Consider the following 23,226-nt stretch of genomic DNA (forward strand, 5'->3'; position numbering starts at 1 on the left):
CTCTGTTAAGGTTTGACACGGATGACTTCTGTGAAGCTCAGTGCGACTTCCTTCACAAAGTTCACTTTCACTGCTTGGTAGAGGACTGCGGTGCCCTCTTCAGCACTGTGGATGGGGCTATAAAACATGCTAAGTGAGTGTCACGCTACCCTCGCTCTCTGCATTTTAGTTTTTGGCTTTTATCGATCGGTATAAAAAGAGCTTCCATCTTGTTTTTCAGCTTCCACCTCCGAGCCACCTTGAAAGTGAAGTCAGAGCCTTCGTTCGGTGAGGGCAAGGACTCCGGTGAGGGCACCCAGCTGCAGCCCGTTGCCCCCGTCTCTATGGCCAACAACCCCTCCATGGATGTTGCACACCTCTCCTCCTCTGGCGGATACAGCTCTCCTCCCCCCTCCCTGCTGGCCTGGAAGCAGCTGACGGGCAGCATCCCTCAGATGCCAGCATCAATGCCCAACCTGCCATCCAGTTCCCCTCTAGCCACAACCTCTCTGGAGAATGCTAAGCCACAAGTCAAACCTGGTTTCCTGCAGTTCCAAGAAAAGTATGTGGAAACCTCTGGGTTTTGTACACAGCGCCTTGCTTTTCTTCTCACTTTGCACAAGTTGATTAAACGATATCTTCTCTGTTTTTTTCCTCCCCATGCAGTGATCCTTGTTTGGCTACTGACTGTAAATACTCCAATAAGTTCCACTTCCACTGCTTGTTTGGAAATTGCAAGTATGTGTGCAAGACCTCTGGAAAGGCAGAATCCCATTGCTTGGACCACATCAACCCGAACAACAACCTGGTCAACGTCCGCGACCAGTTTTCCTACTACTCTCTTCAGTGTCTCTGTCCCAACCAGGTGAGTGTGGCTTGATAACTCAGCCAGGAGCTGAATCACCTACTGTCATCTCCCAGAGGTTTCTAAGCATGAAGTATGCTATCTATTAGACCAGTATTTGAGGTTATTTGACTCAAGGCTTTCACAACCACTGCTTGCCGTCTTCCATCTCTGCTGAGAAAGACAGTCGACTCACCCCAGTAATGCCTGTTTATATGTCAATGATGTCATTTTGACTGCCGCATTCTCCTCTCAGAAAAGGCCAATTTAGCTGATATTACCCAATAAATCATTGTCACTTGCACAGTAAACAAGGCTGTCTGGAATAGGGCAAAAATCAGGGGAATGCTTCGCAAATGAAACCTAAATGGCAGCCCCTGCCTGCTCTCATGAGCCCGTATTTGGAAAACCGTTTAAATGAATTCATTAAAGTGTCGAAAATCACCCCTCTCACAAAAAGCCCCCTCCCCTTCTCCTTCCCCCCCCCCCCCTTTAGTCTGCATCTCCTGAACTGAGAAGATCTTATTTGGCCCGGTCCTTTGGGATCTGGGTCTTGCAAACAGATGGTGGTGTACAGACATGTTAGAGCGGAGGGGTGTTTGTGGGATGCCTGGAAAAGCAAAGTAATTGTACCAAACAACCGGAGAGGAAAAGACTGCGAGGTGTTGATTATGTTTTTTTTCTTCTTCTTTTTTGGGAAGGAACTGTGTGTAGCGTTCGCTTAAACTTTGCACACAAAGAAGGATCAAATAAAAATTAATCAGCTCCTCTGGCTTTCAAACATTCACAACATTTGAGTCATGAAATTGGAAATTATGTGTCTCCACTGCAGCACTGCGAGTTCAGAATGAGGGGCCACTATCACTGTCTGCGGCCTGGCTGCTTCTTTGTCACTAACATCACCACCAAGCTGCCGTGGCACATCAAGAAGCATGAGAAGGCAGAGCGTCGCGCCGCTAATGGCTTCAAATATTTCACCAAGAGGGAGGAGTGCGGGAGGCTGGGTAAGGAAAAAACACTGGAAAAGAAAAAAACTTCTGATCCTGTAAAAGTTTTGTGTCTCGCTGTCTCTGTCTTTGCCTCGCATCAAGCTGTGTCAACCTGAGCGGCTTTTAAAAAATACTTTGCCAGGAGAGATGTGAGGATTAAAGGTGTTACGTTGAGAAAGATGTAGACTAATTTGTGTTGTCTGTTGCAAGAGGATATTCCCCATGTTTACAAAGGGAGAGAGACCAGTGTTGGCAAACACGGTGTCATGCATTGCGAGTGGTTTAAGAAGCATGAAACAAGTCTGCCTCGTAGGTTTTTGTTGGCGCATTTTGCATATTCACAATGGCACCTCGAGTCCCAGAGGTAGCCTTGCCCGTGCTATATGAGCAATAATGTCAAAGAGGGCAATCACATCCAGGTTGTTTTCTTCTTTCTTTTGCCCCTGTCAGAAATGAGCAATTAGGTTTGTGTTTGTTAATTATCTGGCTTGTCTGGTTTAGCCTGTTTGTGTTGTGAAGCTGCGCCTCACAGCCACCGCTGCCATCACACAGAAATGAATTAAAAGTGATCTGTTTTTTTCAGGCGGTTACACAAGCTTTTCAGAACGCAGAAACAAAGCAAACAAAACCAGGCCCTAAACAGCTGTTTTTTGTCCCCAGCCTGATCTGCCAAGTGTATTGTTTGGGCTGGAGGGGGAAAAAAACAGAAAGGATTACCACTGCTAGCTCTCCAGTTATAAAGAATTGATGGGTTGCCAGTATCCATGGCAGCAACATTAAACTGAGCACCGCTGCTGATGTTACCTGGTTTCTGTCTCACAAAAGGCCCTACCGTGTCACGGGGGGTTACTGTTATTTGCTCAACTTTGCGTGTTTAAAGCGTTGTGTGTGCAAAAGCTATTTGATGACACAGACATGTTTTTTTTTCTCTTAAAGTGGGTGCCATGGTTACTGACATGCTAGCACCTGCCCAGCATGTTACTCTTTCAATTATTTCTGCCTGCTTTTATATAATGGTATTTGATTAACAGGCACAAAACGGCACATTCATTTAATTTGAAATCATAAAGCAATTAGAGCTAGACGGGTTAAAACACTGGAAAAGAGCAGAAGAATATAGAACAGACAACACCACAGCGGAGAACAAAAGGGGAAAAAATGACAATGGAGATACTTTGAAAAATGAATTTAATATGGGAATAATTGTATATTTACTTTGGTTTGCAGGGGTGTGTGCATTATTGGCCCACAGAAAATGAGAATTTATTTATGTAAATTCCTAATTGAATAAAGCATGTCAGTGTAATAAAAGAGCTCCACAGGTTTAGTGCACAGAAGCCTTGACTTGCTCAGTATGACACCCGAGTGATCTAATATTCCTCCTACATGTACACTCCGAAACACTTTGAAACCCGATCCCTCTTTTGTCACAGCTATATCATGAAATTTAAAAAAAAAACTAAAAATATTTCACTTGGTGTTTGATGTATCGCGACGCCGTCACACTTATAATATTGCGTGTGGCGCGGGGAGCCTTTTTTTGGACGCCGCACTGGGAGCCAAAGATAAATTAAGCTCTTACTTTATTCTTTTTTATCCTGCAGGTTGTAAGTATAACCAAGTCAACAGCCACTTCCACTGCATCCGCGAGGGTTGCCAGTTCTCCTTCCTCCTCAAACACCAGATGACCTCACACGCACGCAAGCACATGAGACGGATGCTGGGGAAGAACTTTGACAGAGTCCCATCCCAGGTACAAGCACGCCAACGGCGACATGTGATACATTTTGAAAAGCGGTATTATAAAAATACAGGCTAAACATCTCAACGGTCTGAAGCCTGTATTGAATAGTTTACTCAAACATATTTTAACAAAGCACACACCCTTTTCCTGGGAGATTAAATAGTGAATAGACTTTCCCTTAACTACTCTACTACTACTCTACTACATATTGTTGTTTAGCATTTGGGAAACTCATTTCTATTTATTTTTTTTAATAACACTGCATATCAGCTCACTTCTCTTACCTAAACACGGCATTGCACTACCAACTGGGCATATTATTATATCGGTCTTTCTTTTTTCACTATACATTCAGATATATACGGCACAGATCTTTTTTTCCTCCCATATTCACTTTGTTGTTCTGCTGATCTGCAGTTCTGCTTTTATTATTCTGCTAATTTCCCTCATGGGATTGATAAAGCATCTGTCTGTCTGTGTGTCTGTGTTTTTCATCTAAATTTTATGTTCTCACAAACACACCATTGTTTGTGGTTTTTGCTGTAAGAAAATGAAAAAAAGCTCCCCGTCCATTAAGGACTGCTCTTAAAATCTCCCAATATCATAAAATGAAGAGAAAAAGGTGGAAAATAATAGTTAAAGAAGTGTAAAAACAAATGTTAAGCAGCGGAAGTCCTTTCTCGTTTCGATTTTGTCTTTCTTTCGTTCTTTTTAAGGTCACGAATAACAACAGCTGTTAGCGTACTGGTGGTTACGGCGTCTTTGTAACTTGTGTACCTGGTTTAGTCGGGGTTTTTTCGTTGTATATCTATTTCTTTTTTAACATTCCGTTTCCTTTTTCTGAGTCATATTCAAGGAAAGACTAACAAAGACGTGATGTTCTGTAAAAAAGAGAGTACCGCTCATATCCTGTCATACCAGTCAATAACAAATCACTCATGGCATTCTTTTGATGAAGTTTCTTTTACACGCAATTTCCTCAGTTAACCTCTGCAGTAGGTGCGGGATGGAGCCTTTGTGGATATAAATGTGGATTTTCTAGTTCTGTTTAGGCTGTTTTTTTTGTTTTGTTCTTCATATAATGACAAAAGTATGAAGTTCGTTCTTTCAAAAAATACTTCTGACGTCTTGAAATGCTTGGTTGGATGCCAAGCGCCAACACCTGCGTTGATGACTCTTTATAACCCAAGATGTTTGTTTCGTAAGTCTTTGTGTGATCTTTTTTTTAAGCTTTTTTTTGTTTTGTTTTGTTTTGTTTTCTAGATGATGTCACTCGGCCGCAGGGCGGATGAGATGCAGCAGCAGGCATCGGGTATGGTGCACGGGTCCATAACGACCCAGCCTGGCATCAGCTCCAACTTCTCCAACATCACGGATGAGAATGATGACTACATGGACTACATGGGTGGAGGAGGCAGCCCCTTGGGCCTCTCCTCCGAATCCTCCAACCAGGACCGAAGCTGCACCAGCACACCTGTGGGCAACGACAGCTCTCCGGCAGGTAAGCCCACGTGACTCAGACTCTGACACGTCAGCATGTAAGGCCTTTAGCACAGTTTAGTCCACATGTGTTGTCCACAAAGGTTTTCTACTCCTTGAACATCACGTTTCACTCAGCCCACACGTCACCCAGAAAGCCAGCAACTCGTCATCTCATGCATCCTCCAATCACAACTCTGACTTGCAATCAATAGACACATTAGTTATAATATATGTGGTTGATGACAATGCTATATTCTTATGTTGGGAGCTGTGGACAAGACAGTTTCCAGTTTGCCCGGTCATCCTCATAAAACCTCCATTTTGTACATCAGTGGTTTGAGATATTGCACTGTATGTAGCTTATTACATTTTCCTCTGGCCAGAGATCATCCCTGTGGCTTTATGTCTACTTTAGCACTTTTAGTGGTTGGAGTTTTGGGAGAAAGGAAATGAGAAACAGCCTCTTTTTCCTCAAACTTATTGAATAAACGGGTTCTCCTCTATATTTTTTCCTAAATCTTAGCCTGTCTCTGATTTTCACATTTCTCCATGTGTTGCCAGAAATATCCACTACTCTCATCGTTGTTGTTTTGGCTGGGTTACTTTGTCTTGAATGGGCCTCATTTTGTATCATTCTCTTATCTTTTATCTTTCCCTTTTTGCCTCCCATCCCTCTGTGTGTGCGTGTGTGTCTGTGTGTGTGTGTGTGTGCGATTTGGACCCCGTGTTTGTCTTTGTTCCCGTCTGTGTGTGTTTTCTCCCTCTTGCCTGTCCTTCACCCTCTCTGGTCAACCTGTCTCTCCAGGACAAGGCTGCCCCACCACCACTTCTGCTCCTACCACCCCTGCTGACACTAGCGCTACCCAGAATGCACCTCCTTCCTTCTCTCCTCCTCCTCCACCACCACCACCGCCACCTCCTCTTCCTCCTCCTCCTTCCGCTCTTCAGCCTGGCCTGCAGTCCCAGGCCCCATCCCTCTCTCCTGCTCTCCTCCGACCCCCTCTCCCCTCACTCCCATACCTCCTCTCTCCATCCTGTCTGTCATACTCTCTGCTCAGCGCCTCTCTGGGAGCCACTCGGAGTGTTGTCATGCCAACCAACACACCAGCTTTCAGCCCCATCATTGCCACTCCGTCTCCGGTTAAAAATGACGTCCCTATAGTGCAGGATGCTGCAGGTACTTATCCCCGGCGCAAACCAACACTGCAGCTGTCATTCTCAATTACTGAGTCCTGTGCAGCATTTAACTGTGTGATCCAGCCTTTCTCACTCTGCACTGTTGTTATAAAAAGACTGAAAAAAAAGAAAGCATGCAAAAAAGAGAACATTTGTGTTGAAATGCTGAAACTTGCATGCTTACTGTGTGGGTACAGTAACAGGAAAAAAAATGTCTGTAATCACTTGACTTGCACCTTTGTGCGTAATTTCCCTTTTAGTATCACTAGGATTTAGCGAGAGACAGCAGTAAATTTGGCACCTGTTCTGTGAACCCTGGGCCCTGTTTAGCTTCCATTAACAAGGCTGCATCAGCAAGCTCTTATTTAATCTTGCCCCAAGTTTTATCGAGGCCCACCGCTTCCTGTCTTGCAGAACAGGGAGCACATCATTAGCAGTGACCCCAGGGTGTTGCAAAAAGGTGGGTGCCCCTCATAAAACAAACATGGAGATAAGAGGGTTGGTTAAAACTCCCAGCTCCGCCTCTCTTTGGAGGCCCGAGACACCCTGTAAAAGTGTCATGTCTTACAGTCAATCTATCATCCCCCCCCCTCCTCCTTCTTTAATCATTCTGGAAATTAGGGATTAAAAAAATAGTGGCTAGCTGTGCTTACTCAGCTGTGAACAACTTCTGGCTGAGCGGGGTCGGACATTAGGGTTTTAACCAGGACAGTCACTTGTTTGTAAGTCTGTGGACTTTATTATTTTTTTTAGGATTATTTTTGTTAATGTCCTTATCTCTTGTTTTTAGGCAACACCATCTCCATTCCCACGGCCACTGGTGCAAAGAAGCGCTTCTGGATCATCGAGGACATGTCCCCGTTTGGCAAGCGCCGAAAGACCGCATCGTCACGTAAGATGCTGGACGAGGGGATGATGCTGGACGGATTCCGGCGCTACGACCTCTACGAGAACTGCAAGGACTCCAGCTGCCAGTTTTCTCTAAAGGTCACCCACTACCACTGCACTCGTGAGAACTGTGGCTACAAGTTCTGCGGCCGCACCCACATGTACAAGCACGCCCAGCACCACGACCGCGTAGACAACCTGGTCCTGGACGACTTCAAGCGCTTCAAGTCTTCGCTCAGCTGCAACTTTCCTGACTGCCAGTTTTCAGGCAACAGCACCCACTTCCACTGTCTGCGCTGTGGCTTCCGCTGCACCGACAGCACCAAGGTGACGGCCCACCGCAAGCACCACGGCAAGCAAGACGTGATCAGCGCTGCTGGCTTCTGCCAGTTCAGCTCCAGCGCGGACTGCGAGGTTCCTGACTGCAAGTATAAGCTCAAGTGCTCACACTTCCACTGCACCTTCCCCGAGTGTAAGCACACAGTGGTTGGCATGTCCCAGATGGATTCCCACAAGAGAAAGCACGAGAAGCAGGAGCGAGGCGAGATTCCGTCTGTGTCGCCGAAGCAGGAAGCGACGCACCACCTGGGAGGAAATGTGGCGGCAGTCCCTCCATCCTCCATGGGTCTGTCTACTTCCTCACCCGGTGGCCTCCACGGTTTGTCCCACAACATCATCACCAGTACTCCCTCCATGATCTACCATTCAGGCGGCATTGCTTCTGACTATAACCACTCATACCCGCCATCCTCCATCAACTTAGACAGCTCCCTCAACCTGGGCACAGACACCAGCAGCTCACTGTTTTTCCTGAAGAACGCCGCCGGTCTGGGCCTCAGCGATTCCCTGGACCTCAGCAAGAAGATCCACCACAACGCAGCGCGATCAGCCCACAACCTCTCAACCCAGCTGGGCCTGCCGGCAGCTCAGGACGACACCACGGGAACATCCGGGGAGGCCGAAGATGACATGTCACCAGAGGAGGAGGTGCAGGCGGAGGAAGAGGACGAAGAAGAAGAGGAGGAGGATGAGGAGGAAGAGGAGGCAGAGGATGATCTCAACACTGACTCAAACGATGATTCGATGGCGGAGCCTGACGGCGAAAAAGACAATGGCCAGAGTTTCGATGCTTCCGTTAACCACACCGATGCTTCCCAACTGGAAAAGCAAGAAGATGCTGACCCATAAAAAACAAAAACAAAAAAAACACACAAAAAAACAAACTGAGTTTAAGAACTGCAGAAAAATTCTGTGTACTATGAATAAACGAAAAATGAAAGTGGCCTCATTTATCATGTCGAGAGACTTCGGACGACGACAAAAAACAACGAGAGCGTGACGAGAATGATGGCCCGAAACGATTTATTATGATGTTTACAAGATGACCAACATTATTAATTCAATTATGCATTAAAGGAAAAAAAAGATTACGAATGGAGACACACAGAGTTAGGGCCCTGTTTCACACATGGGACAGCAATGTAAAGCATTTTACTACACATCAGTCTTTTTGTGTGCGTGCATGTTTGACTTTAATTTATTTTCATTTTTTCACTTTTTTTGTGTGTGGACAAAAAAGAAAAAAAAAACACGTTAGAAAAACAAAAACAAATCTCTCTATATAACTATATATGTAAGTGTGTGTGTGCGTGCGTGCGTGTGTGTGAAAGATAATATACAAAGGAAATTGCTGGCACAGGCGACATGAACTGCAGAGCCGTGGATACATAGAAAAAGGGACATGAATCACTAAGGGAAAAGGATGTGTTTCAAACGTTTGATCTTTTTTCTGTATTATTTTATTATTAATTATTATTATTATTATTATTAATATTAGACACTGAGAGAAAGGGGTTACATTTTGCTTGTTCCCATCTCTTTGGTATTGTTTTTTCTCCTTTGTTCTCAATGATACGTGGACTCGACCAGTAGCTGTTCGGTCGGTCTCAGCTGCAGTCAGGCGTCCTTTCAAGCCGCCAACCTCGACAGTTCTCTCTGACATTCTGCTAGAAGTGTTTTCAACTAGCACCGACTCCAAGCTTAACCCTTTGTAATTTTTAGCCCCAATGTGGAGGAATCAAGTTTGTGCGTGGGTAGTGCACTTTTCTATTAGCTGACCATGATGATAAGATATACTTAGATAAGTCATAAGTATATTTAAAAAAAAATATTTTTGTTACCATTTGCATCTTTGCATTAAAAAAAATTGTCCTTTTTGTTGTGTTGTTATAGTCAGAAGCATATCGATCTGTAAGCCGGAGAGGTCTTGATTAACGCCCGGCAAGTCACGCGGGGGATGTTTGGTTGTTGGAGGGGCGGGTGGGGGCTTCAAGACTGACCAGAGGAAACGATGAGTCACTCAGATGCAGCAGCAGGAGGGGTTGGGGTAGGGGTGGGGGTGGGATATAGAGGAAGTGTCAGGGAGTGTGTTTTATGTTGAAACTGTACAGACCGAAAATGTCTCACAAAAAAAAAGACGAAAAAAAAAACTGCATTTTTGTTTTCCATTCACTATGGCTGTGGTTGAGCTCCTGTTGTAATGGTTTTTATTTAATATTTATGTGACCTTCCAAATGAGAAATTTTTAGAGTGTTATTGCACTTTTTAGGTTCATTTTTACCGTCTGGGGAATGAAAAAAAAGGAAAAAAAAGAATGATATATATCTTTTAACAGGGAATTTGCTTTAAAGATGTTGTTTTAGTTCACTTTTTTTTTTTTTTTTTTGCTTTGATGCACAAATAGATGTTAGTGTGACAAAGAACTGTTGTTCTGTGGTTTATTTAAAGATTGGTTTTTATTTTTTGCTTCTTCTGTGATTGGACAGTACAACAATTTTAAAAAAAAAGGAAGAAAAACAACGACAACATAAAAAAAGGAAGGAAACGCGGTGCGTCGGGAACACGGCGCTCCTGTATGAAACACTAATACGGACTGTGATTTCAATTAATTCTTAAGGAGTTCATAGCAATGCTCACTTACTGTAGTACTAAATTATAAACCTGTCTAAACCACCCTCTGGTTTTTATTGAGCGAATATGTACGACTGAGGAGTGGACACACTGATCATGAATTATCTCCTGAGCTTAGCATTGGATATAAATGATCACAATATAGGGATAAATAATGTGTGTAGATGATATTCCTCCAGATATTGTTTTGAGAAGAAGAAGAAGAAGAAAAAATAAGGTTGTACAGTATTTTCCTCTGTAAAAAATGACTATATATGAACAAAATGCTCTTTGATGAACAGCTTCCTTTAAAAAGAAAACGGTAAAAAAGGAGAAATGAATAATAAAAAGTTAAAAATTCAAATAGCCTCATCATAGTTTGCTTGTGTGCGTGACCTCTCTTAATTAGAAGTTGTTCATATTATAGCGGCGGCGGGATGCCGTTACTTGCCGTATATTTTATTTCTTTTCTCTCAAACTAAAAATACACTGATTTGAATTCATTCATGGATGTTTCTCTCTTATTTATTGATTCATTTGATTCATTGTCATTTTTCTGTGCATGATCTCCCCCCCCTGCTCACACACACACACACAAACACACCCACCCCCACCCACCCCCCCAATCCCTCTCATTAACTGAAAATCTTGGTTTGTATTTACTTTGCTGTGGGCGCAGACTGAACTGTCTCCCGGGACTCTGTTGCAGAGCAGAGGCATTTGCTACGTTTGTTTTGTTTTCTCTTCATTTGCTGAGATAACTGCAGGGGCTGGGAGATGTTGTGTACTTGAATTCAGTTTAGTGTGTGTGCAGGTGTGTGTGTGGGTGTGAAATTTTGTTAAAAAAGAAAAAAAAAGTAAGAAAATAAAGACGCTGCAATTATTATGACGCATGATCGGTAATGCTTCAGCCTGAGGTCGCTTTTAGTCACATGTAGAGGGAAAACTGCTGCTGCTGGACAACAGCAGGGCAAAAGCAGCACTCCTTTTTTCCCCTCTGTGTCAGTGATACTACTGAAGTGTGTGTGTGTGTGTGTGTGTGTGTGTCCTACTGAGAGAGACTGATAAGCCGTGGCTGTTCTGTCCCACCTACTCAAACCTGCAGTTCAATCCATAACCTCATTTTCCTGCTTGTTCCTCTATAAACTCAACTTTTTTTTCACCAAAATAGATGAAAACACACAAACACACACATAAAAAGACAAAAAAAAACCCATCTGCATTCATGCAGGTAGAGGAATCAACAATATTTGTTGTCGGGGTTGTTCATTTTTCACATTCTGGTGTGAGAACAGGATCAGAGCGAGGACCATTACTGAGATTTAGAGGTCTGCTACTGCTAACAAGATGGCTCTCTGTGTCTTGCTCACTGGTAACAGGGCACATTTATTATTATTACTTTTTTTTTTCTCTCTTTAAGCCATGTGCTGGTGTCTCCTCCCAATATTTCATGTCACCCAGTGGCCAGTGTGCTGACTCTGTCTGTCCCCTCGTCTACAGCTGTTCCTGTCCTTCCTCCTTCTCTTCCTTGTGATGTGTTTTTTTTTTTAATAAAAAAAGAGAAAAAAAAGCACGGGTAAAGGCATCACCATCTGTCTGCCAGCTGGTATCCTGTATATAATCTACCAGGAAAAAAAAGAAAAAAAAAAGAATAAACATGAAAATTATATTACACAAAAACCAGACGGAAACGACCTCCAAATCCTGCATAGGCTGCTGCTGAAACGACAGATCGTTTTACTGTTTTAATTAACAGAGTAAAAAGGATGGTATAAAAAATGTGTGTGTGTGGGGGGGGGGGGTAAACAGAGATGTATTTCCACTGCTGGAAAAATGTAATATGAAAGCAGCCTTCTTACTGCAGAGTAGTGGATAAACAGAGCAACAATTTAGACTTTGTAAAATATATTGCACTTTTGGACTAAAAGCCATCTCCCGTTAGCATTCAATTTGGCTCGATTTATGAGACGTTTTATATGAAAAGTAGACAATGAAGCAATTTTTTAAAAAGTCTCTACTTGAATTTGTTGCCCTCAGCGCTACTATTCATTCTCGTCGTGTTGCTTATTTCCACTTGGATACAGTGCTGTTCATCTTCATTGTTCTATATTTATGTTTTTGCATGTCTTATGCAAACATTGAGCTTTTCACTCAGTGAAATAAAAAAACCCATACTGAATAACTTTAGGCCTGTTTCCGGTGTCAGTGTGTTTTTGAATTTTAAAAAAATGAAAAAACATGTGTATGACACATCTTTGAGCAGATTCATACCTTCTGCTTTCACACAAAACAACCTCGAGTTTTATGTTTTATAAGCCTCAACTGTGTGTTTGTGTGTGTGTGTGTGTTATTGTGCCAGGCAACACTGACAAGCATTTGGTTGATATGCCAGGAACAGGTTGAGTGAGTGTATGTGTGTGTGTGAGCAGCGTGGAGAGGCAACAGTTGAGGCTGGGAACATACACGACAGGTGTGCACTGCATATGTGGTCACATGATGCCTATAAGGCAGATTAGGGCCCAAACAGATGAAGCGCTGCTTAATGGCAGCTTTTATTAAGTTCACAAAGCGTGGGGGGTGGGAGGGGGGTTGAGCAGAGGAAAAGCAGGTGGCTGGGCCTGTGCACTCGTAAGATGAAGACAGATATTGTACAGTGTAGTCTTAAGAGGGTAGCCACTGTGGAAGGATTTATGGAGATTTGTCTATCCTGGACTTACTGCCTGCCTGTTCCCCAATCCTGCAGCAATAGACAACGAGGGAAAGCTGGGAGAGAAAAAGACTAGCTAGCAGCTAGCCATGAAACCAAAGTGGGTGAACATGCATAATGAGAATAAAGTATAATAATAATAATGGTCAGCCACTGTAACCACACAGAAGGCTCAGAAAGCAAGAAAAAATGTGCAGCATGTTAAATATCAGTCCCAGGAAAACTGACTGACAGCATGGTATTCACAAACTAAGTTAACATTTGAGAATATCCATGCACTTCAGAGAAATGCCAGCTGATTAGGGCAACTAACAGATAACACAACCTACTGTATATACACATTCCTGCCACTTCATTAGGGACACCTGTAGCTCATTAAAACAAATAGCTAATCCGCCAATCACATGGCTGAAACTCATTTAGTGCATGCAAAAACAGGCATGTAGCCACAATTAAAGCTTAACGGAAAGTGTGGTCACATGAACACGTGCGCTGTAGTGAAGAGTAAATAACGTGCATGTTCAAGTGCATTTACAAAATTAGCCTAAAATGTCAAAAGAGCAGGAACTTATAGTGTGAGATATAGATTTGTACTTTTTTAGGTGCAGCTGAAAAAAAAAGGTGTTGATGTGCATAATCGTGTGTGTTCTCACTTTGAGTGTACTGCACTGAGGTAAAGTAAAGGTGTGAAATCCACAGAAAACTTTAGATCAGTAAGGCCAGCGAAGGCACACGAGATTGGTTGAGTGTTTGCACTGTATGCACTTTGTGCGACGACTGCTGACATGAAAGAGCATCCACAGCGCCATGTGTTACGACCTCAGACGTCGGTACAGTGAGAGGTATCCACAGTACATTTCAGTTAAGTCCACATCCCTTTGCCAAAACTGCCTCCAGGCATATGTCACTGAAACAAACAGTGCTCCTGGTCTGCTCTGCCTGTCTCCACCTTTGTTGCTTCCTGTTACTGTAAGGCCACATGAGTTACTGGAAACTGGCAAATGTTGATTTATTGGAGTGGAAAAATAAAGAAGAATTAAGCCATCATTATCAGGATTTTAATTTTAACAAAGGATAACATGGATCAACTAGACAGTCCTAACGATTAACTTATTATTGCTGACTAAACTCTGGAGTTCAACTTCTTTCCATTTTAGCCTTTATTTGCCTTGATTTTTTGACTCTAACTGTCCTATTTTGGTTGTCTCCAGGATCATTTCTGGCTCAACATGGCATCATTTACTACTGAACACCAAGAAACTGGTGGAGACCAAAACAGAACATAAATTCTGCTCCTGTAGAAACCACAAGTTACTAGCCAAGTTTTTCACATTGTACTTACAATGTTGTGGAGAAGAACTACTCTACCCACAATCAGAAATTGAAACCAACCAAGCAGTGATTGTAGTCAGAAAGCAATAACAAGGCTAAACTTCACTAAACACACTACATACTACAAAAGATATTTAAACCTATTGTTATACCAGAACACACGGTAATGAAAAAGATTGATATAAATATTAACTAATTCAATCTGTGATTATCTTGAATCGTGAATTTGGGGTGTATTATGGAATATATATATATGTGTGTGTGTGTGTGTGTGTGTGTGTGTGTATTAAAAAAAATCCCAATTAAGTCTTTTGTATGACCATGATTCATTTCAATCCTGGTTAGCTTGGTTCAAAGCTAAAAACTCTTAATCTAAGGATTTTTTCATAATGTCAAGAGTGGAAATGAATCATTTCGAGAACCACAGCCCCATAAAAAAAGTGGGGGATCACTGTTGAGCTCTATAGGGTATGGTTTAGAGTAATGAAATCCAGCCCTCGCTTATCTCAGCTCGAGGCTTCGAGTCAGGACCAGCTAACCAGCGGCTGACGTCATGGATGGATGGTGACTACATCCATTTTGTTCACACATAATCAATAGTCTAAAAGAGGTAACTGTGTATTTGTTTCCACTGTGTGCAGCTGGAAAAAGAAAATCAGGTGAAGCAGTTTTGATGACAATTTTATTCGTGGTCACTTGCTAGTTAGCATGCCCGCTACCTAGCTTGCTGATGCTAGTGCTTCTGGGCATCCTTAACAAGTAAAACCTTTCATTTTGGTCTTTTAAAAAAACAAAAGCAAAAAAAACAGGAACATGTTGTTGGGGTTTTCTGTAGATTAGCTTACTTAGCCATGTACTTGCTTCTGCGGTTTAAAACTTTCCTTGTGACGTTAAGCGAGAAAACACAAAAAAGTTGATTTGCCATGGGAGCTTGTTGTTTGAACGTAATAGTAATAGTGAAATAACAAATACATATTCACTCATTCTTTAAAACCAATCTGGTTGAACCACTGAAAACAACTTCACGTGGTAATGAGTACTTACAAAATCTTTTCTTCACCTGAGCTGATTTATAACACAAAAGAAAAGATTCACATGAACAACCACACTAAGGTGGTTTTAATTTAAAATAAAGACCTAACAATATCTTAGAGAGTAATTTAACAATTCCAGGTAGCAAATTTTGTTACATTCAGCTGGTTAACAGAATTCAGACAATGGACCTTGGGAGATTACGATCCTGGAAGAGTACATCTACTCAGAACTGGCACGCAGGACCTTGAGAACACCCAAAGTGCAAAAGAGGAGAACTGACTCAGCGATAGTCACTCAAGTGGTATATTTAATACAAACTTTTCGGCAGTGTAATTACACTGGGAAGCATAACTGTCAGTGTAGTCTTTTATATCACGTGACAGATGATGTCAATGCAACATAGGTAAAGAGAAACTGCAGTAGAGTATCATGGTCTTTATATGTAGATGGAAGTAGCACGGTTTGTTCTCACATATTTGTGCAGTTTGAAGTCCAGTGGCACCATCTTTTTTTCTTCAGAGCCAGACTACACAATACTCAGGTCTGAAATATATGGTCACCATGTCAGTATAGTTGTAAATTCTTCCTGTGACTTGGCTGAGACACATATCAGGCAACAATATTGATCTACCAGTCATAGATCCAGTCTATCACCACTTATGTGACACAGGATCAGCAGGGAGGAGCTATGAGTTGACACCTGGGAAAAAAAACAACATAAGTGCATATGAAGCAGTATGCTAAGATTGTCTGCCTCCCGTGAGTGTGTTGTTGCTGAAACACCTTTAAAAACCTGCAAAGAAATACACAAAATTATACACCACACAAGGCACACTGGAGCAAGTCTTTCATGAGAGCTTAACAGCAGACGGATTTAGACTGTGACATACTTTCAGCTACACCAGTTGACGTCTGCCTTAAATGTAGCAAGAAAAGTTATTATAAGCAAATCCTGAAGCTGCAAAATTGAGCTCTCGCCACAAATAGAGAAACATTTTGCATAAAATGAATGATCCGTCTTGAGTCACATTGTGTCATAAGAGCAACTTCCTGTTGATAGGGCCCACAGGTATATAATATATTGTGTGTCGTGTATGTATGACATGTCTGCTCCTCTCATTTTACTACTTCATTGGCCCATTTATAGTTTACGTTTTTGGATGAGATGTTTCCGTCATCTCTTTCAGCGCTGTGCCCCGGTTAGACCTCTCTTTAAATCCGCTGCCCTTTGCAATAGATGTTCATTTATCTATTTTTGCATGTGTATGAGCTTATTTTGGAAAGACCCAAGTCACATTGCAGAAAAGGGGGCTGTGTGAAAAACACTGCTTTGCCATTGGTAGCAGCTGTTGCTGCTGAGACACCTCTGAGGAAATGGAGAATTGGACACACACTCATCCAATTTACCATTAACAAGACCTTATTGGATGCATGGCCTTAGAAACATGTGGCTTTGCCTTATGTGGCTCTGTTTGGATATGCTGCTGTTGCTCTTGAATGTTGGGTCTGTGATATTATTGGCATCAAAAGTTAGATCAATGCAGAAATCCCAAGTCTGTCATTCAGCTTCAAGAATAAATAATGTGCAAGAAGAAAAAGATTAAATGTGTTGTCATCAGCTGACGGCAGCTCCTCTTGTATTTTTGAACCCCTTATCCCTTCAGTGTCTTGTGGCATAGATTCAGAAAATAAAGCTGCTGGAAACATTGGTTTATATTGACATGACAGCAGCACATTGTGCATGCATGGTGCCAATTTCCCGTTCCACCACATCCCGAAGGTGCTCCACTGGATTGAGACCTGTTTGAGTACAGTGAACTCATTGTCTTGTTTAAAAAAACAATTTGAGATTAATAGAGGTTTGTGAAATGATACTTTCTGCTGGAAGCAGCCCTCAGAAGATGGGTTCGCAGATGTAGATGATCACAAAAGGATGGACAGGAGCAACACTCAGGTAGGTGTTGTGTTTAAACAATGCTAACCCCTAAAAGCGTGGCATGAAAATATCCTCAACATCTTCACACCCGCACCACCGGCCTGAAACACAGATACAAGGCTGGGTGGATTCATGCTTTCATGTTGTTTATGCCAAATTCTGTTACAGCAGAAGTCAAGACTCACATTTTTCCAATCTTCTGTTGTCTAATTTTGGTGAGCCCGTGCAAATTGTAGCCTTAGTTTCCTTTACTAGCTAACACGAGTAGCGCTTGGTGTGGTCTTCTGCTGTTGTTGCTTATCAGCTTCGAGGATCAGCGTGTTTTCAGAGATGCTCTTCTGTATATCTTGTTTGCAACAGGTGGTTATTTGAATATCTGTTGCCTCAAACCAGTCCGGCCATGCTCCTCTGACTTCTGGCGTTTTCTCCCACTCACTGAATATTTTCTCTTTTTCAGATATTCTCTTTTGTGTGGGAAAATCCCAGTGTATCAGTTCATCAGTGCAGCTGTTTCTGGCACCAACAAGCTCACGTTCAAAGTCACCTTTATTCCCTATTCTGCTCGGTTTAAACTTTAGCACGTTGTCTTGACCATGCCTGCACGACTGCATGCATTCAGTTGCTGTTGTGTGATTGGTTGATTTGATATTTGCCTTAATGTGTAGTTCAGTATTGAGTGTCCAGTGATTGAGACCGTAGAAAGAAACAACTGCTCACAAGATTTGAGTTGATTTTTGTATTTTTTTTGTAATTATTATTTAACAGGTCATATTATCTGGAATGAGACTGCTGCTATTTTCATATGTATTTTTGGCACTTACCATCCATCTGCGCCATTATGTTCAAAAGAAAGCAAACATTTTTACAGCTGATATCTCCATCAAAACGATCTAGATGGACAAACAAGCTGGAGCAAAACACGTAGCTTTGATTTTGTGATTTTCTGCTGATCTGTCCCTTTAAAAGTAAGACTTCAAGAACAGAACCGTAGCCAAGAGTGAAGTTTCCATGTGTACAGAAGAATCACTATTAAAGGCATTCATAGGAAAGTCTGACTTGTAACATGAGATAGTTTCAAACATCAAACACCAAAGCTGTTCTACAAAGATCTGCAAAAATCAAGCGATTTCCATCCGTTTTATATTTTCCACATTTACAGCCAACCACACAAAGAGAACTAGGATGTTTTTAAGCTCTTCAACATAGCAACCACTAGTCAAACAAGCGTTGACTTCATCCTCCTACTCCATGATTTCATGCACTAGCAAATATATAATTATCTTTTAAAGATCCTCTCCAGCACGCAGCTCTTATGTACTTCCCTATATGCTCAGCAGATCTGAATTATCGCTCCTCTTGCACAACACCTATGTGTTTTTGTTTCTGGTCTGGTAACATTTTTTTTCCACTTTTTTTTTTTCCATAAACAGATCTCACATTCTTCTGAGGGCGGAGTATCTAGAAAAACTTCATCTTTAAACACTTTTTGTGTGTGTGAGGACCTAGAGATAACAAACTATTCTTTTCTCACAGTTTTGATGGAACATTCAGTTAGTAAAAACAAACAAATGGTGGTATGTTATTAACATCAAAAACCAGAAAAACTGGATTCAAGTTTGGCCAGTTCACACAGAAAGTGGAACAAACTGCCCGGAAACTGCTGATTTGATCTTCATGGTCATGAAGCAGATAATTTTTCTTCTTTTTTTTTCTCTTTCTTTCTCTGAAAATCTTCATTCCTTTTAGTTTCTCTTATTGAGGGCGTGTCACAGGCAGGAATTCAGTGTTTTGTCTAAGAGCTTTTGAATAGAAAAAAACAAAGTAGATGGAAACTTCATTGGCGATAGATAAATGTTGCAGATTAGCCGAGCTTTTGTTAGCCTTTAAATGAAGTTTCTCCAAAAATGTTTGCGTTTATGCGTTTTGATGAGTCAGAACCAGGTGCTTCCACCAGTGATGCATTTTACATGCTGAAAATTATTATTATTATTATTTTTTTAAATAGCTGAAGCGTTCATGTCTTCGATTGTAAGTTCAGATGTGACCGTCATGGTCAGAATTAAACGTGTCACATCGCTTAGCTGAGAACAAAAGCACTTCCCATATTTCTGTGAGCTCTGTTTGAAGTGAACACATTTTCACAAAGGGAGTTGAGGGGGTTGTGGAGGGTGGAGTGATGGTGTAACGTTACATGGGACATGTTATTTGGTAAACATGCAGTTGTCATCTTACAAACACAAACAGAATCCAGTGGAAAGATTAGCGTTGAGGCCCTTTAAACAGCTTGTGAAAAACGAGCCTCCTGTCAGCCCTGTTACATAAATGTTTACTAAGAAATACCAAACATTGTGTTCTATTTGTTTTACTTTGCCTCGAGTTTGCCCATCGCCACAGATTAGTCATCCGCAGAGTTAAACACAACTTTGCCAGCAGAGCAAACAACTAGTAGCAGACAGCGACCAGAAACAAGTGCGTAAAACGGTTGATCTGGGCTGGCTCACCGCCACGCGGCCATTACCCTTCAAGTAGTTCGCTTCAGAATTGGACCAGAGGTCTCCGGAGTTGAGTGGGAGCCTTTCATCACTCTATAATTCTGATCCAAAAGGAGAGAGCTCACAGCAAAAAAAAAGAAAAGTCAAATGGACCGGCGCTCTCTCTCTCTCTCAGAAGCTAGAGCAATTCTCATTCCACTTCATTTGCCACAGCGAAGCGCTGCTAACTGGCAACCGAGGCCTGCTGCTGCTGCTTTCTTGGCAAATGGAGAAGTTCTTAAGTGCTAAGCTGTAAATTTAGTTAATTTGACGTGAGTCCGAGGGGAACGGGATCATTTTCTTTCAGGGAAAAAGCCTGGCATATTGGCTGACAATAAGCTGGAATGGTCCAACATGGTGTTTCTGCTCAGCGATGACGGCTGGAACACAGAACAGACAGCGTTCGACAGAGCTGTAAAACCGTTTGACTCTGGCACCGGCACAGTGTGACTCATTTTTATGTTAATAATGTGAAAGCCTTTCAGCGGTAATTTCAGCAGAAAGAAAATGATGATGAAAGCGGCTTAAAGTGGTTTGTCTGTTTGTACATACAAGAGCGTTAGAAGTTATTGGGCGTGCATGTGCACCTGCATCGTTTTCGCCTTAATAATTGCTCTCGCTGCGAGCCGCGCAGTCTGAAACGATGTGAAGAAAACGGACAAAGTCATGTGGTCGCACGATGCAGGAAGCGTCGCTCGTTTCTCACTTTTGAAAATGAGCAGTTGTAGGTCAAGCTGAAAAAAAAAAAACCCAACAAAAAAAGATGAAGTTTTGGTCAGAGATGTGGAACCAAAACAGAAAATGTGTTTGTGTGTGAGAACTGGTTGAACTGCTGTAGTAATCTCCGACTTAAAGGAGAGCAGAAAAGGTTGAAATAAAACTATGATGAGAAAATCCAGCGGCCTCCGTGCATGAATTACAGTCAATGGCAATAACTTTTGGTCTAAATCCTTCACAATGCCGAATAAACGGACAGTCTTTTAAAAAGCAGTCATCGCTTTTCTTTTTCTTCTTTTGTTTTAACTGCAGGGAAGAAGCAACAACACCGCTGCGCTCAACATTTCCCTCATTCAGCATAAACATAAGACCAAAACTGAAAGACTTGCAGCATGCTGGCAGTAGGCCGCAGATGGTGAATGATTGCCAAAAGATGTGTTAGTGTAGTTAGGCTTAGTTAATATATAATATCCCTCTCAGACACAGGACTGAACATTAGTTTTGTTTGCCCTATTTTGACTACCTGACTGCATCTTAAGTTCCGTGACCTTCTTTGGGGGCTTTTTTTTAAGCCTATTTGCTATGAAAACAGGGGAAATGTACCATTAAGGTCACTTCTCTCATGTGGTCCACACTGGCTGGTTGCGGGGTCACGCTAAACTTGAAATAGCTCGGTTGAGCAGATATGTGACAACTGTTGCGTGTGGTGGAATCTGTTTTTAAAGATTTAAACAAGACTCGGTGGGTTTCAGTGGGTTCGAGTTTGAGAGTTTCGTGCCGTGTCTGGCCGGTGACACTGTAGCACAAGTGTTGGGGGAGATTTAAAATTAACGTGTCACAATCAGCTTTATTTCTGTTGAATGACTCTTGAATATCAGCAGCCCCGTATGAACATCACGAGAGCCTTTAAAAAGACCGGTTTCAGTATCACAGCTGCGACCTTCATAAAACAGAGCTGGGCAACAGGTGGGCATCATGTGTGTGCTAATCTTCCACATTATGGTTGTTGATAACAGACGCTGCTCAGCACAGCTCAGTTAAAACTCAGTAATTTAATATGGAATACATCAGCAACGTGATATTTGCAGCATGGAAGAAGCAAAGGTTGGGAAGATTCTGCTGATGCTAATAATAGAAAACGTCCATCATTCACTTTGGGTTTCTGTTACCAGAAGAATTCGGAGTACCGCAGACCCTCCAAAACAAGACATTGGGTGTCCACTGAGGGATTTTGGGATTATTTTTTTTACTCGCTCTCCTCCCCTCTAAGGGCATAGAAATGTGGATTGTATTTCGCTGTGACAATCCATGCCAATTTTGGAGGACAAGGTCGATGAATGTACGGCCTTCCCCCTTTTTCGCAGACCCCATTTACTCATTACTACTCACACGTGTCTGGTGGGTGAACGCTTAGGGCTCTGGAAAACTCTGGAAGTGATTCAGCACATACAGCTTGAAAGCTATAGGACATGATCTTATGAATCGTAAGTGTAGACTTTTGAAAGTTCTGCTTTTAATAGTACACACTAGCCTTCAAGAGAGTAGAAAAATAAAGTCTATTTTAAAGTATTTACAGTAAACAGAAAAAAACTCTGTGTGACAAAAGTGACAAAACTGATGATTCATTCAGTCTTGTTGTTGTGTGTTATCTAACCTGACTGAAAAGCTTCAGCTACCCTCTTTTCTTTTCTTTATAGGTTGTGTTTACTCATATGCAAGACGCAGTAAATTCCCAGCAACTTCTGTGGTAATTAGGTGGAGTAGTTACATTAGCCAGATTTTCTTTGTGTGGTTGGCCACCGCTGCACACTACAATTGTTGCGACCAAGTGCAATGCATTTGTGATCGTGTTGCTTACCACTCGCCATTCACAGTCAGTTTCCATCTTTGTGGGTTAAGACGGCAATAAAACGGTGATGGGGTCAAGTGGACAGCTACATGCAATCATAATATGATGATTAACTGTGATAAATCGACGAGAAATCCGACTTGTTTCATGTACATACCCACAATTTCACTTTTTAATTCAGCCAGAGCCTCACAGATTTAAAACTTAAAAATTCCTCTTTAAGTAGGCTAGTTGTTGAAAGCAACCTTGCCTTTACAACTAGAACACAACCAGCTGGCATCCAGTTAAGTCCCCTACTGCAAAGATATGTGTCCCAGACAAGTTGCACTCTTTGGTGCAGACTCACCTTAGCTGTAGCCTACTTTGCATGCTAATTAGCATTATGTTGCTAATTAGCATAAACATATTATGTTTAGCATGATGAAGATGCAAAAATGGCCTACATGGTTTCTCATATTTCGCCCAATTTTGATTGCAGTTTTCCAAAACGCATATTCCCCGACTGGTTGGTGAGTGATTCCTGGAGGTTGTTGCCTGTTGCTAGCTTAAATCAGTCGCAGTGAAGGTGCTGCACCAAAAACCTCCTTGTTATTGCTTTGATTGCTAACAAATTTCCATGGTCACAACTACAGGTGACCGGCGCAAACTACAGGTGCAAACTACTAGATTTCGGGACCATGAATTAACCCATGTAGGCATGTTCCCTTCTAGTGTCCAAAGCAGTGGTGGGGAGGTTTTTTTCTAACCAGTCAAAGAATAAACATTTTTTCCTCATAACTGGTGGTTGCAAGGTGGTCTTGGAGTGGTCTTTAGACCTCTGTGACTAAGGTCTGATTCACTATTTTGTCACACGTCCAAAATGGCAGACAAGCTAGCACCACATGGTTAGTAGTTACCTGACTGCAGAACTTCAATAGGCGTGAACAAGTGTTAATTAAAATACTTGAATGTTCTTCAACAGGCTGTTCTTACACTTACCCACCTAACAAATCACATACTTTGTCAAAAAAGTTTCATTTAAAATGTCTGAAAGCAGCAGATTGCTGCCCCCAGCGGTCTGTCAGCACA

At 42.0% G+C, this 23,226-nt stretch overlaps 1 protein-coding gene across 7 annotated transcripts in view; it reads left to right on the forward strand.

Annotated features, from left to right (window-relative positions):
• Nucleotides 1-11,857, forward strand: part of casz1 (castor zinc finger 1) — a 169,480-nt gene extending 157,623 nt beyond the window's left edge. For 5 of the 7 annotated variants that reach the window (XM_065469673.1, XM_065469674.1, XM_063464903.1 and 2 more), the window contains 8 exons: nt 11-133; nt 221-541; nt 646-844; nt 1,656-1,827; nt 3,417-3,565; nt 4,820-5,057; nt 5,844-6,215; nt 7,005-11,857. In XM_065469673.1, the coding sequence (XP_065325745.1) occupies nt 11-133; nt 221-541; nt 646-844; nt 1,656-1,827; nt 3,417-3,565; nt 4,820-5,057; nt 5,844-6,215; nt 7,005-8,290 (2,860 nt within the window). In that variant the 3' untranslated portion in view covers nt 8,291-11,857. The remainder of the gene's footprint in view (nt 1-10; nt 134-220; nt 542-645; nt 845-1,655; nt 1,828-3,416; nt 3,566-4,819; nt 5,058-5,843; nt 6,216-7,004) is intronic. The other 2 variants (XM_063464904.1, XM_063464905.1) reach the window with 1 other exon arrangement.
• The last annotated feature ends 11,369 nt before the right edge of the window (nt 11,858-23,226 follow it).

Source organism: Pelmatolapia mariae, linkage group LG20 (assembly GCF_036321145.2).
Source record: "Pelmatolapia mariae isolate MD_Pm_ZW linkage group LG20, Pm_UMD_F_2, whole genome shotgun sequence".
Classification (NCBI taxonomy): domain Eukaryota; kingdom Metazoa; phylum Chordata; class Actinopteri; order Cichliformes; family Cichlidae; genus Pelmatolapia; species Pelmatolapia mariae.